Here is a 16209-nt window from a genome sequence, read left to right as displayed (position 1 = left end):
GACTAAGGGCGGTATTCACCGACATGGTTTAAACCTGTAGTTACAATTTTTGGATAAGAGATCAACATAGATTGGTTAAAACCCTGAATTTAACCAATCCGTGTCGATCTCTTATCAAAAAATTGTGACTACAGGTTTAAACCATGTCGGTGGATACCGCCCTTAAAGGAGGGGTCGCAATGAATTTCTTAAAAGAGAAATTTTGAGTTTTTACCCTTCAAATAGCATTGAAATTAACAGAAATCGAATACAATAACACATGTAAAGGTATTTTCTTTCGAAATTTTAATTTTTTTAAAAATGCTTTTTACATTAAAAAAATTATTTTTTTTCGTCTTGAGGGCCACGAGCCCCTAAGCCCCCCCCCCCCTCCTGCGTACGTTTATGATCCCACCAATATGCGTTAGGAGGTAGGGGGCAGTGCTGACTAAATTTTGCCGACAAGGGTGGGGGATCAAAAATTGCTAAAAATTTGCTGACGTAATACTTGAACGGCCCCCAAAATTCGCGCTTAAAGCAAGTGTCGAGGCTTCCCTGCGTCGAGTCGCGGACGTTGCACGCGGCTCAATTTGCGCCGTCCCTAACGTGTACAATAATTTGACTGCTGCGCAACAATCGTCCCACAATTCGTGGGCCAGCCTTAAAAGTACATCCACTTCGCTGACACGCGACAGGTGTCATGTCTAAAGAGGGCATCACCACATGCCCCCCCCCCCAGTACACCTCCGTCTCAAAGAAGACTACACATTAGAGGGGCCCAAAAATTCATATTTGTCCAGATCCCGAATGAGAAACAGGCCCTGCCAACCCGAACACCAGTAGTACGCCTTTGAAAGAATTTTCTGGCAACGACCCCGCCCTGTGCAAATAAAATAAAGACCACGGATCCGTGAAGGACCCCTGCACAAAATAACATTCCGTATTACAACAATGCAAAAAAGCTATGTTCTCATCCAAGCTCACAGACGTAAATACCCCCCCCCCCCAAAGGGGTGGGTCTAGTCAACACCAGCGATATAGATTTACTGTATCAGTCTAGTAGTAGGCGTTCTTAACTAAACTAGCACTGTAGCTAGTGTTTGTCTAGTTAAGAACGTCTGTCTTGGGGGGGGGGGGCGGGGGGATCCTTGTGACTTTCGTTTCATTCGCTCAAGGGTACCTCGAAGATAAAGGGTACTATCTGGTACTATGATTTTATGTAAGCTGTTACTTCCAGCTAAGTATGGGACCCCAGAACATCGCTTTGCCCGGAAACCCATGATGTTGAGACTGTCATGTATAAAACTACCACAAAAAGAATGCTCACAGAGAACTCTAGCTCCAGGGCAGGCAGAGACCCAAGGTGATGTGTCGCGAATGCCGATTGTGAGTTCGTTGCGTGGGGATCGTCCCATATTTTACAGACATAAATATTTTATGCTATTTTCCCATGAAATTCGGCTCTTGGAAGAGATGATCAACCTCCTCCACATCCCCTAGATTCGTGCCTGACCCAGGGTCCCAGAGGCAATCTCATAAGATTTTTGTTCATTTTAATTAGTTTTGATTAAATTCAATTCGATAAGCAGAAAGGGTCTCACTCCTGGATGAGAGTAGTGGGCCCTGGATGGGGAGGGACAGGCCATGAGAGGAAAATATGGTCCAAAGGGGGTAGCGGGTGAAAAAAGTTAAGAAACACTGATCTTTATATTAGGGCTTCTTTAAGCCCCAGAATGACTCCTCCGCCATCTTTGGGTGCAAGTGTGACGTCAGTATTATTCCTATAGCCAATCGCTGTTCTCTATCCTGCTTTTTTTTTTAAACGATCACTTATAGCGGCAAAAACAATTTTCTTATTCAAAGATAGAGGTATGATGAGTCCGCCCTCCTTTTTACGATGCCTTGAATAGCGAAGAGCGACATCTGATCTGAATCTGATGTTGTGTGATGAAAAGACTGAATAGACACTCATTAAAAAACTTGACAATTTATTATAAGTCTTGGGAAAACATCTTGACATGAATGCGGTCAAAGGTAAAACTGAACATAAACGAGCAGAGAGCTTACAAGAGGCGTGAGGGGGGGGGGGCCCATCTATGTGTGATACGAGAGACGCATCACATCTCTCTCTAATAATGCATGCAACCTTATTGTATGGAGGAAGCTGCCATCTACCTGCCAGACCGAAAAATATCAATGAATGAATATTCTTAAGCACGTATTTCCATGTTGTAAGGTCTGTTACTCGTTGTCGCAAGACCGGCCACGTGACCGATTATATTTTTATATGGAAGAAGGAATTTATGGTGGCAGTGAGAGTCAATTTGTAAAGCCAGGACCACACTCGTGTCAAAGCTGGCCCAACAAGTTCCAAACCTGGTCATGGGCAAGTAGCGTGGCCGCTCTACCATTGGCAATGATCGTCAAATATTAGAGGTTGGAAGGTATTGGAGGAATCGTCGAACAGAACGACCAGTACCTTAAAGTTTCTAATCCAAGCCTTCCTTCCCGATCTTCCAATCCGTCTGGCCAAACACTGGTCGAAGAACGTCAACAGTCACAGGGAGAGTGTTCTGGAAGCAAATATTCTCCAAGGAATACTGGGCCAAAATGGGCCAATGTGTATTCAGCCTACGCCGCTGCTGTTTCTTTGTATCAAGGGAAAGCTATGCGAATGGCTATTGGGCCAGGCTTGACACGAGTGTAGCGCTAGCTTAAACCGTGTGTTGGCAACAGCCAGGAACCGACCAAAGCTCAAATTCCTATCTGACAGGCCCGTTGTCAGAAATTTCGTTCGGGGGAGAGGACCACTTTCATTGCGGAGGACCAAAGTGATAGAACAATAGATTTGGCCATCTTTTTCCCTTTTCTCGGTAACTTTCTCACATTTCGGGGGGGGGGGGCAAGTCTCCCCCCCCCCCCCGCTACAGCCTTGTGATCTGATCTGATTTACAATGGCATCTATCGATAGCCACATCATATCCAAGAGGAAAAGATTTCTTCTTTTCGTAGATCTCTGGGATCGAACCTGCGGGCCCCTCACGATGCGCCACGTGGACTCTTTAATCTACCCTCCTGCCATTCCTCAACGGAAGGTTCTGCATACGCACCTGGGTTCTTCTTGAGTAACTCCCGGGCCATTCTGTTCAGACTGGACAAGGTGGTTGTTCTGTTTTTCTTTTGCTGGTGGTCGTAACAATGTGATTCAACTGTATATAAATAATTGTTACGAGGGAACAGTTGGCCACCATCGAAGGGTTAGCGCACCAACCTCTCTATGAGTACAAAAAACTAGCCTGCCGTTCGGAATCGGCAATAAATTGTAGGCCCCGGGGTCTAATTAGCCCTCGTGTGCAGAAAATGACCGTGGTGCGACAAAAATGATCAATGATCAAAGTGGTAAATGTGGTTTCATCGCAAAACACCGTATTCAAGATGTATGTGCTACATCTCACAATGATGATGATGGTGGTGGTCTCTCTCGTCCAGTGGCGTACACAAAAGTAATCTGGTTTGTGTGTTTTTCAGTCTTGCAGATCCGTGAGCAACTTGTAGCCTTTGCAGTTGGCGATTGAAATTTCCGGACAAAAATTTTCGCCTTCCTCCAGGGTATCCGGTATCTTGCTGTCCTTGGTCTCCGGTAACAACGCAGCCAAAAGAACGCCGGAGATCGCCAGGGCCGAGTTCAGCGCGTTCGGAACGCTGCGATGAGTGTGTCGTCCCAACTCTCTCACGAAGGGCGCCGAGATGGAACCGATCCTTGCGAAAGTGGAACAAGACCCAACGGCCGTGTTCCGCACCGCAGTCGGGAACAGCTCGGTCGTATACAGGTAGAGCAATGCGAAGATTCCGCTCACGAAGAATCTACCGATCATGGCCATGACCAGGATCAGCCAAGTTGTGGCCTCACCTAGACAAGACAAAATACAAATTAAAAAAAAAAAAACATTTTGAGGTCGGTCGTCCACTGGAAGTGACACCACGCGGCAAGCAAAGCGAGCGAAAACAGCCGACATTGAGTCAGGGGACGTTTGACGTCGTCCACCGAAAGCGAACTTTATACGCTACTGAATTCGCGACTGCATTCCGTACAGCTCGAGTAATTAATCGTTAATAATCTATTGGGAAAATATTTTGAAAAACTGAAATTTCTGAGGAAATAGAGCCACAGGACCAGCATTTATCAAGTCCGTACTTAATGGGACATCTGATACAAACCCGGAGAAGGCGTTCGTGTAGTGGAATATATGAATAATAATACTGGCAATCGATTACTACTTACCATTAAAACCCATGAACGACAATTATCAAAATTCCCAGCTTCCATGTTCACGCGGGAGATAACTGCGTGTGACTTGTTTATCGCTTCCAGTGGACGACCGACCGGGCTCTGAATCTCTTGAATGATATTCGGCGATTTCTACGAAAGTGAGTAGAAAGAATGCACTAAAGATGCGGGCGTGCTCGTATGCAAGGGCATGCGGACCCGCATCCGCTCCGTGTGAAAGGGGCCTTATGGTAGACCAAGCGGTCGTGTGGAGAATGTGGATGGTTCCTCCAATTATCTAAAACTGGTTGTCAGTTCACTCCACATGGCTTATCGTAGTGATGACGAATACTCATTTTCTCTCTGAAGAACTAAATGAGAGAAGAACCAAAGGAATTTGTGTTGTGTCGGTAGTGACTACATACTCCTATTCTTGTAGGATAGGGGCGAGGCCATCGAAAGAATGCTAACTGAATGAGTCATTCCTCATCTTTTTCGAAGTGTCACGCGAACACCGTATCATTCGGACCGAACAGGTGGTAGTGAACTAGGGCAGGTGCCCGATCGTGAAGGTGGACGAGCATTAATTTCAAAGCGGTTGGTAAAGTACTGACCTGTCGGCACGACAACGAGGACCGCATACGACGCTGCCGTGACAGACATGGCGACTATCAGCGACAACCTTCTTCCGGCTGTTCGTATCGCATAGTACACGACAAGGTAGGACGGAATTTCGACGACGAAAGACAGGAAGAAGTTCGAGTAAGGATCACCGCTCAGCTCGTTGGTGTTGTAGGCCAGGCTGTAGTACAAGAAGGCCGTAACAGACCTAAAAACAAACAAACAAAACATCATTATAATCTATGTGAAACGAATTGGCTATACACATCCAACTACAGAACTTGAGGAACACGCATGTTCAATGTTTTTGTATAAGCATGCTTGAGCATTTCTGTGCGAGAATTTCGCGTGAGCATTTTTATTGCGTAAGCGGCTTGAGGCTTGAACGAATTTTGATTACGCATGCTTGTGTACAAGTCGCAGTTGAGCAAGCAAAACACTGAAGATGTGCATTATGCGAATGCACGCATCCGTCTTCACGCTGCTTGCTTGGTGCTGGTATCTTCTGTTGGCGTTTTTCTTCCGTACACAAAGGCAGCCAGAGCTCGACACATTGTGTAAACATTCGTCTCCGGAAATTTCGCGCCGGCCATTGCATCTGCCTTGACCAAGTAAGTGACTGTGTGAGTGACCAAGTGAGTGGGTGCGTGGCCGGCCATATCAGTGATCAATTGAACGGATGAGTGACCTTATGAGTGAACACGTGTGTGAGTAAAGTAACCATATGAATGAGTGAAGGTATGTGACCGTATGGGAGAGACAGACCAGGTGAGTGTGGCTACTCACTTGATCACTCACTTGGTCACTTATACGGCAACTCACCTACTCCTACTCATTTGACTGCTCCTATGGTCACGGTGAGTGATTGTATGAGTGATCATACAATCACTTGGTCACTCATGTGGTCACTCACTCACTTCGTCCCGCACTCACGAATAGGATTAATTATACGGTCACTCACCCAATCACTTTACCACTCACTTACTCACTTGTCACGCTCAGCCACTCATTCGGTCAGGGCAGGCAAAATGACAGGAGTGAAAATTCCGGGGGGGGGGGGGGAGCATGGAAATTTCCTCGTATACGAAACGTACCGGAGCGAAATGGCGGAAGTCAAAAAAGTTTCCGGATCCTGCATACTTATACCGTGTGGTGGCGAAAGGAAAATCGTTAGGGATGCGTAAATTTCGCAAAAAAAAAAAAAAAAAAAATTTTTTAATCAAAAATTTCGCATTTAAAAAAAAAAGGTATCTCTATTTTCTATTAATTTAAGCTCATTTTTCAAATGCTTTTTATAGCATCATTTTCCGAAATTCAAAAAAGTTGCAAATACACAATCGGTACACTTATAACCGGTGGATAAAAAATACGGTTGTGAAATCCTTAAAATTTGGCCCATTCACGTCTATACATTTTTATTTCTGTTACACCCTGCTTAAAACATACGCTGTGGATATAACAAACCAAAAAACAATGGGCTTAACCAAAACAAATAATCTAGTATAATATTTAAAAAAAAAAAGAACCCAAGAAAATAGTCAAAACAAAAACAGCCTTTTATATGAACAAAATTCTTTGTATACGGGTGATATCTTAGACTTAAATTTTTCCAATAAACGCAAAATACATGGATGGAATAGTTACACTTCTCAATCAACAGATAACTGACAAACTTAGCGTCACCTGTCGATAATAAATGTAACTATTTTGGCAATAACATTTTTGACATTTAATGAAATCCTGTCTTCCTGTGCAGAACTGTATCGTCTATGCTTTTCGAATTATGGAATTTTTACTTGTTTTTACAACTTTGTGATCATTTTATTGGTGGTCTCAATTCAAGTTGAGACTGGTGGAGTACTGATGGCTAATTCAAGTTGAGACTGGTGGAGTACTGGTGGCTAATTCAAGTTGAGACTGGTGGCTAATTCAAGTGAACTGGTGAATTCGTGACAATACTAACTCGTGTTAATTGTACAATACTGTCAACTTCAAAGGGAAAACTATTAGCATACACTCAAAAAAATGATTAACATTTCAAAAAATATCTGCATGTTTTTGTATATTATCTCGTTTTCTAAATAAATTTCCAAAATTTCCAGATACCAATCAAAAACTATATTCGTGCTATATTATATTTCAATTATGTGAGGCATATATTTTTTCCACTACAATCTCAATAATGCATATAACATACACGTCGGAAATTACATAAACTTCTCGAATCACCTAGGGCTATGTTATAACCGGACTCGACTGTATTTACATCTAACACAACGCCAAAGAGGGGAAAAGTGATGCTGGTGGTTTCCCTTTCAAGCACGCTCACAAGTACTGAGCAAAATTACGACTTTCTATTTCAAAAAGTGTAAATTACCTAGATTTCGCGAAAAAGTAGTAAAAAATCAATTTCTGCATTTATTCGTTAAACTTGACAAATTTCGCATTTATTTCGTAAATTTTGCATTTATCGCGGTTATTTCGTAAATACGAAATTTACGTATCCCTAGAAATCGTGCATACTTGTGCAAAAAAAAGTTGAACATGCGCGCTTGTCAAGCTTGCAGTTGGCACCTATAAGGACTTGTCGTCCATCTTTGAGTTAATAGTGGGTTTGATGCTCTGAGTGATGTCTCGGAAGTCATTAAAAGAATAGCAAGATAAGGAACATTGATTAGCAAGAGCATCTTAACACACCAGGCTGACTTATCTGCCATCTTTGGGTGCAAATAGGAAGTCAGTCTCTTCTCTATTGCTTATCGACGATTTTTCCTTTTTTTAACGACTAGACGTCACTTAGAAAGGCAAAATCATTTTTTTTTGTTCACAGATGGAGGAGGGATAATGAGTCCGCCCTCCTTTCTATGTGCCTTAGTGGGTGTTGCAAGATGGTCTCACAGCCCGGGCGTTAGACTGAGGAACTGGCGAATTCACCCTTTTTCCATTACGAGGTGGCGCCTGGGTCCAGTTGACCAAGTCCATTTTTGTGTTATGTAGTTGCGTACATACATGTGTAGCGTGGTGATATTGTATTTAGTGGAAGACAAAGTGAAAGGAGAATGAGCAGAACGTTATTTGACTTTTCTTTGGACCGTTGTCTCACCACAGATACGCTGTGCACACGAACCTCCTCCTCAGGCGGGGCGTCCTCACGAGATCGATGAACGTTTCACGCTTCTTCCCGCACTAAAAAAAGAGAGAAAATACGGGAAAAATGGATATTCTCCATCGACGCCATTGAATGACATGTGACAACAAGGAAGAGCAAACAAAACACGGCTTACGCTGTTGCCGCTTCCGGCGATAGACGTCATGAGTTTGGCAATATTCGCGTCTGAATATCGCCCGTTGCTTTTGCTAATTCTCACCAGGACGTCCTTCAACCTGGACGTTTCTCCCCGGGTCCTCAGCCATCTCGGAGACTCCGGTAATATCCTGCAAGACACACACGGAATTCACTCGCCATCCAACGACTCTCGTGTCGGGAAGTGTAAAAAGACAATATCTATAAAGGTACCTCCATACTCAGCAACAAGTTGAGCAACAAATCGCGCAACTTGTTGAGCAACAAATCGCGCAACTTGTTGAGCAACATCCAGCGCAACACGTGCTGCGGGACTTTTTATATAAGTGTGGACGTGTTCTGCGACTTGTTGCTCAACTTTTCAAAGTTGCTGAACGCGTCCACACTCATATATAAAGTTTGTTCCTCAACTTGTTGCTCAACATGTCGCTGAGTGTACACGTGCCTTTACAGTGGTTCTCAACCTTTGGAAGCCTGAGACCCGGTTGATTTCTTTTTTGTGAGTGGAAGGCCCGGTCGTACACACGACTAATGGAAAATGAATTATGAAAAATTTAGCAGTGAATCTCACGGTGCGGTTTGACTGATGGTGGAGCCCAGTAACGGGTCGCGGCCCAGCGGTTGAGAAACACTGATCTATAACGTTTCATTTAGTTTGGCGAAGAAACATAAAGACCGGTCGAAGTAGGCTACAGTATGTATTTGATAAATTCTTACCAGCATATGCAAACTAATGGTACGAGAGGTAACGTCATGGCTAGCTGAAGCCAGTTCCAGGGTCTGAAGTACCAAGCAAGGACCGGAAAAAGCACGCTACCGGCAACACCGCCGAGCTGACTGACGATTCCTATTAGAGTCCTATACTCTGGTCCGATAATCTCCATGACTGCAAGAAATAAGAAGAAAATAAGTAAAAGAAGCCGCACTCACATGCACTCGTGTCAGTCTAGAAACACGGTGTGTTGGATACTCACGGAGCACGAAGCCGGTAGTGGAGAGACCACTCCTTCCAAAAGCCAAGAAAAACCGCATGATTATGAACATCGAGTAGCTCTGAGAGAAAGCCGCCAGCAAACCGAACGCCAGGGTGATGGCGTAACACACCAGTAGCGTAGGGTATCTCCCTGCGCTGGAAAAATTCGTCCAAACTTAGTTCAAGAAACGCGTAGCACATAGCAGCCATTGCACTAGGACCATCCCATACTAACGACAACGAACATGCCTGGAGACAACTACTACTATAGTTCGTTTCAGGTTAACTTTGCAGTGAAAGGGAAGCTACGAGGGAACCGCATCACACGTTGCTATGACAACGAAAGCCTTTCAACCAATGTATCGATGCGCAGTCGCGGTAAGGTATAGCTGATTCTCGCCAATCTCACTGAGAAAAATCTTTTTTTTACGCATAATGGTGATCATTTTTTTTTCTGTTTTAAAATTCTTAAACGAATAAAGATCGATTCAGAACACTATTTTTTCAGTATTCATTTTCAATCATTCAAAAAATTGAAATATTCTGCATAAATGATCATCGTAAGCCTCCGGTATATGGGAACTATATTTTGCGGCGAAGGAATACACTCTCTACCTTTCTCTGCACTGCAAAGTTAACCTGAAACGGACTATAGTACCGTGTATGCATTCCCTTCCGATTCCTATTTCTAACGAATTTACATAATAACTAAATTAATTACATGCCGGAACGTGTGTTCTGCGTGTATGGCCCCTAACGTATTTATGTTTTCAAAGTTGTGCTTGTTCCGTGTTCTTGCTGGCACTGCCATCTGTCTTCCATATTTTGAAGTGAAGATGATAAAATGCTTGAATTTTCTTGTTTATGTAAGTACAGTGGAACTTGGTCAATTCAAATTTCGTATAATTGTCTAATTCGTTTAATTTGAATTTTTTTTTTCAAATGTTTTGGGAAATTCAAAGTTAGAGGGAAAAAATCGTGGTTTTTGTGTGTGAACAAATTTAGTTTTTCAAGGAATTCTATACGATGTCAGACTTTGTTTTTTTCTCTCGACGCAAGAAATCTTTGAAGACCAAAAACACGTAATTTGAAAACTTCGACGTAATTTCACGCACTGACATTTCGAACTGCCATTCATTCTGCTGAGCAACGTGAAAAGAAATGTGTCCCCGAAGATATTCCCAGGTTTTTTAAATCGAGAAGAATCTTTCTTTGAAAATTCTTTCAAAATGTCACCGTTTGTATACGAAAAAAAAGCGAGCAATTAGATTTATTTTTCATCAACTCAGTTCGACACGAAAAAAATTGTCATTGTTGATCGGAAACCGGCAAAAAACTCTCTCATAAAAATTCATAAAAAAAAGCTTATATCCGTACTGAAGGAATCCGACAAAATTGCTTGAATGACGAGTGAACAAATAAAGAATTGTCGGTACACGGAACATTCCAAAATGCTAATTTGTAAATTCCAAGTGTTTTTCCCTTCGATAATTTAATGCCCATTTTAAAATTGTTCAGTTCGAACGCGTTTGATACGAATTACGTCGTATTACGTACCCCATGGATCAAAAGGTGCAGCTAATATTTCATAACCTGAAACTTTTCACCGTCATTTTCAGAGTAAGGGAAGTATCGGAAAATGCAAAAGAATTACAATTATCTTAATTACTAAATTTACTAAAATTTGGGAAACAGTTTCGTAACTGATGATCAAATTGTAATAATTGATAATTATTATCCTACGTGAATATTGATGCCTAAGTGAGTAAGTGACGCTTGCATTTGAACTTTTTTCTAGTGACTTTGGACTTCGAATTAGCCAAGTTCGACCGTATCGTGTCAAAGGCCTGCCTGCTTGCTCTCTGTAGAGAGACTTTTCCAAATGGGCTCGATTTTGCGCCTTGAAGTTGGAAAACCGCATAAAGCAAACTTCACTTTGTCGCTAACAGGGTTCGAACCTGGATCCTCGCGACGCGAGTCCGTCCGGTGTCATCTTTACGCATGGGTCCCACCTGGGTCTGATCCGGAGCCGGAAGTGCAGGGAAGGGGACCTCATAAAAATGAGATTAGAATAAAAATTTCCCAGAGTAAGAATGCAAATTGTGATAGGCAGGCATTTTTAGTCAGGTGGGCGAAAGGCTCAGAAAAATCACTTCGCCTGAGAGTCCATGATTCTCTTAAGACGGCCCCGAGTCCATCACGATGCTCACATGATCTTCGTGAAGTGTATGGTCGTCCGTGAGACCACTGATTCAACAGACTTTGATGAAGCAAAAATATGATGGTCTCGAGACGTTCATGTCGGTAAGCTGTTCTTGCACTGCCGTTGTGAGAACCTGTCAATGATGGCGTACGAGAAGAAAGGTGGTATGAGTTACACTAGCCTCAAACCATTCCAACTGCAGAAAAGAATATTCATTCATTGCCAGTTTCTCGTATTGGGACGAAATATATCAGCTCTTGGACACAGTCGCTGTGCGGTCGTGTGGGCATCGTTCTGGACTCTCGTCCTGAGGATCCAGGTTCGAACCCCGTTGACCGCACAGTGGTGGTCGGCTGAAGTTGTTTTTCTGTGGTTTTCCAGCTTCGAGGCGCGAATGCGAGCCGGTCTCCCATTTGAAAAAGTCTCTCCACGGAGCAGGCATACCTACAACACGATACTGACAAAACATGAAAATGCAAGTATTTCTATCTTAACTTCAGAAGATGGAAGCATGAACTCGAAACAAGCGCAACTTCGCAACATAAATACTTTAGGGCCACACGTGCACTCAGAACACGCATTCTGGCATGTGCCAGTTCGTTAGAAATTTCGTAGAGGAATGTTTACGAGGTGCATGTACGGTTAAGTAGTAGTAGCACTGGACACATGCATGCATGCGTGCATGAAACTCTCATTAAATGCACAGTAAGGTTCAATAACAATTGATTGTGGCGATACAGTCACCTCTTCGAAGTTAAAATGGTAGTAAATTGCCTCTGTGGCGATAGGACCAGGGCTGTTCACGGTTATTAAAGCTCCTACAAGAAATGCATGAACAGAACAATGTATCGCAAAACACACCATACAACTGAATCTTCCGCTTATGAGCACGTGTCCTTGACGCAGACCAGCGTGTTAGACAGATGGTCATAATGCAATGGTTCATCGGTTCATAAATAAATACGGGGGGGGGGGATAATGAGAGGTCCTGGAAACATTTTTAAACTTAATAACAAATCCGCCAATTCTCATAAAAAGGTGCAGTTTGCATTAAAATGCTTTCCAATAGTAGAATGGGGGAAAAGAAGCAAAATTTGCATTTCCCATAAGCGATAAAACTATGAATTCGCCTCTGCCTATAGAGGGAGTGACCTAAAGGCACGCATACATTAGCGTGAGAATCACGTAAATTGGTTGTTCATTCGAAATTGGTTGTTCAGCGGTTTGTACTGTGCTGTGAACAATTCTTGAGCTGTTTGAACTGGGCCCACTTGGAATCGGTTTTTTCAACAAGCACAAAGTAAGTTTGTGCATCCACGAACGAATTGGAACCGCTGGAGGGTCGTGCATTACAAGAGATAAGCGTGCTAATGTATACGTGCCTTAAGAGTTTGCAAGTATGATGAGTGAACGAAAGAGTGAACTACAGAGTGAGGAACACCAGGCCCGTAAGTGATCTAAAAAGTTTGCAAGTATGGGAGAGACCAAAACACAAATGTGTGACTTAAAGAACGAGGAACTAGTTCAGTGAGTGACGAAAGAGTGACCTATAGAGTGTAAGAGCATGTGAGTGACCTAAGCAGCGAGGGACCAGGTTGATGAGCAAGCACGTAAATGACTAAAAAGAGTGACCTACATAGCAAGGGAGCAGGTCAGTGAGTGACCATAAAAGTGACCTATATAGTGTGTGAACCGCCTGAGTGGCGTGGTGGTAAGATGCTCGTCTACCACCGTGAAGGATGGTCCCAGGTTGAAACCCGAGGGAGAATGTAGATAAGATATTTTCTCCCTTACGCGAGCTTGAGGGGACACCTATAGACAGCGCCTTCATTTTCAACCCATCTCATTAATGGTAGTAAATTGCAATATAGAGATATGGTCAGAGTTGGTGGTTGGTGAAGTAGCATGTGAGCATAGGAGTGACTAAAACAGTGTGTAAGCATATGAATGACCAAAAGAGTGACCTAGAGTGTGAGGGACCAGGTCATTGAGCCACCAAACGAGTGACCACGACGAGAGCGTGTAAGAATGTGAATGATCAAAAGAGTGACAGGAGCGTGGCTAAGCGCGCCGTGCTGCCAAGCACAGAAAATTTGTGGAATGAGTGGGTCACAGGAAAATCGGGCTAGAATGTGGGGAGGTCGGAAAAATTTGTTTAGTCCACTTGCGGAAAACCACGAATCCACCTCTGAACACAAAAAGTGCGTAATTAATGTTTAAAGACAATTTGCGTTACTTAAAACTATCATATTTCAACATGAACCCGATCCTTTCACCCACCCGATGAGTCAGAAAATATATTGAAATGTGGTTTCATGTAACGCGAATTGTCATAAAAAAAACAATTACGTACCATTTGTGTTGCATTTTATGTCGAGTTTTCCGTTTTGTAGCACCTCCTGTGAGTGAAATTTTGAAATTTTTTTTTTCATTTTATCAAAAAAAAAAAAACTCAATGCCATGATATTTTTGTGTTCTGATAGGACTATGTTAACGATATGCCATAGATTAAACTACATGCTATGCATAATGTCAATGCACCATTTTATGTGAATTGGTTGCGACCACCCACGAGATAGAAAACAAACGAAAATCTCACCAGTCGGACATCTGACCGAAAACGATCATCGAGGCCATGAAACCGACCATGTAGATGGACTTGGCCAAAGATATCAGCCATTCTCTCTCGCAAACGAGGTCCCACTGTATGAATAGATTAGATGTCATTACTATTAATTGATACAGGGTGATTCCATAATTACCCTTGCCGCATTTTACTCGCGAACCGTTAATCCCAGATGCATACTTCAAATTAGAAAAAGTATCCGAGTAACGCGTGAAACTCAGATACGTCATTCACGTTGCAAGGAATTGTATAGTTATTAAAATAAAAAAAATTAACTTTTTGTACGAATAACCTGTCCTCAAACATCCAATTAGAAAGTTGTTGCTCTGTCTCTCCTGAGGCTAACAAAAATGAAAGCGCACAACGTTTCCAAGCGCAATATTCTCTGAGATATTTGAATTAAAAAACGTAGAAAGTTATGTGCGGGGGGGGGGGGGGTGGCATGAACAATGGACAACGCCTCTTTCCCTCTTCCATTTATGTTGTTCTTTTCCAACATTTTTTTCGATTTTTGAATTCAAATATCTCAGTGAATATTGTCCTTACAGAAACGTGGAATTTGTTTTTATTGGTCTCGGGGGAGTCAAGTGAACCTTTTTTAGCTGAAAGTTAGGGGACAGAGTGTTTGTATAAAAAGTTACCTTTTTTCATTTTAATAACTGTACAACCCCTCGCAAATGGAATGACGTAGGCTATTATATATATCTGAGGTCTACACGTTACATGAATACATTTTCTAATTGGAAGCATGCATCAAGGATCGACGGCTCACTAGTAAAATGCGGCCAAGGACCTTAACTATTCACCCCGTATATGGTGTCGAGATCTCACAAACTAACATAAATACAATTAATGACAAAGACATTGCCAGAAATAGAACCGCTTTCTCATCATTATCAACATGCAGGGCCGCAACTAGATACTTTGTCAGCCAGAGACAAGTATGCATTTGATAACCCCACGTGATTTAAAAGGAGCAGCTTAAAAGGGTGAATTCGGTGCCGCCCCCTCCCCATAGTTGCGACCCTGCCAACATCATGGACTCAAAAAACGCGCCGAGACTTACCTCGCTGACGATTGTCTCACCGTAAAAGCTCGTATCGTATTCCCACTTTTCACACGGGATCAAGCGATCGGAAACGTTGCCACTCCTCGCGATGACGTGACACTGATCAGCTGTGACGCCATACTTGTCACCGGGATCGTCCGTGGTGCCGTTGACGGTCTCTTTCCTTCCCGGCGGAGGCGGTACGCAACGATAGCCGACGTCAGGAGCTTGGAAAGTCACCGAGAAATTGTGCCAAGAACCGATCAGACTGATGGCCATCAGCAGCAGAGTTATCTTCTTCTGGTGACGACCGAAACTTCCGATGACGTGGAAAATCTCGCCGTCACCGTCCGAAGAGGAGCCTCCATTCATGTCTCCGTCTCTGGCAAAGGATAATATTACAGTGTTGTATAAACAAAAAAAAAGATCGCTTCGAATGTTCCACGCAACAATGAAAATGTGCAATTCTACACGATAAAACACCAAAAACATAACAAGTCATTATTATACAGATTTGTTTGTAATATTGGACCAGCCCTTCCACTTACTTCAGGACGAACAAATCCCGTCGGATCTAGAGGAGAGAAAGAGAAAATGATATCGTTCGACGCATTTTTTTTCTTTGTTTGTTGAGCTGCCAAACTAGACTAAAATGATTTGTCAAAGCGATATCACATTTCGCTGCAACAGCTTTGATCAGCTGTCGGTGTTCAGCGGCGGTAATCCTTACTACTGGTCACTCCGAGCATAACACTTACGTAATGTGGAATCTTCAAGATGTGGCTAGAAATATTATTGATATCTATCTTTATTTTTTATCTCTTTTTGACTCTTCTACAAAAAACCTTTGACCCCCGCTTCTTCTCACGCAACACTTCACAACGTCGGTTATTTAAACTCGGTCTTAACCAACCTCCTTTTTATCGAGTACGTACCGACTCATAAGATAACGCCTTCCTCTTCCAAAGTTTTCATTACTGTCCTACTTAATATATACAGGGTGGTCTTTACCGATGTACGAGCCCCTAGCAGCCGTAAAAATTAATGAATGCGAATAAAATTAACGATACGCGTGTTTCAAAGTATGCACTTGAGAATGAAGAGCAAAAACGAAACCCTAGCTCTCGTGGTTACGGCTACCAGGGCCGAGTTTTGCCGCCCGGGGCAAAAATTATTCAGCCGCCCCCA

The 16209-nt window shown here is 42.9% G+C and overlaps 1 protein-coding gene across 2 annotated transcripts; it reads right to left on the bottom strand.

Annotated features, from left to right (window-relative positions):
- Positions 1-1135: 1135 nt before the first annotated feature.
- LOC149066988 (organic cation transporter protein-like) lies at positions 1136-15786 on the bottom strand. Of its 2 annotated transcripts, none has more exons than XM_089252914.1 (9): positions 15570-15771; positions 15040-15403; positions 13947-14050; positions 9146-9300; positions 8889-9057; positions 8152-8302; positions 7995-8053; positions 4861-5075; positions 1136-3889 (listed from the first exon to the last, which is right to left on the bottom strand). In XM_089252914.1, exons 2-9 carry the CDS (start codon positions 15391-15393, stop codon positions 3504-3506), a joined length of 1593 nt encoding a protein of 530 aa, XP_089109040.1. In that variant the 5' UTR covers positions 15394-15403; positions 15570-15771; the 3' UTR covers positions 1136-3503. The 2 variants fall into 2 exon arrangements, with proteins under 2 accessions (XP_089109040.1, XP_089109039.1); XM_089252913.1 differs by having other exon boundaries at positions 1138-3889; positions 7971-8053; positions 15570-15786.
- Between the last annotated feature and the right edge of the window lie 423 nt (positions 15787-16209).

This window comes from Pholcus phalangioides, unplaced genomic scaffold, assembly GCF_987345545.1.
Source record: "Pholcus phalangioides strain wild (caught in Gottingen) unplaced genomic scaffold, Ppha-v1.0 ptg000031l_1, whole genome shotgun sequence".
NCBI lineage: Eukaryota > Metazoa > Arthropoda > Arachnida > Araneae > Pholcidae > Pholcus > Pholcus phalangioides.
Note: the sequence above shows the minus strand (reverse complement) of the source record. Positions and strands in the feature narration are given on the sequence as shown.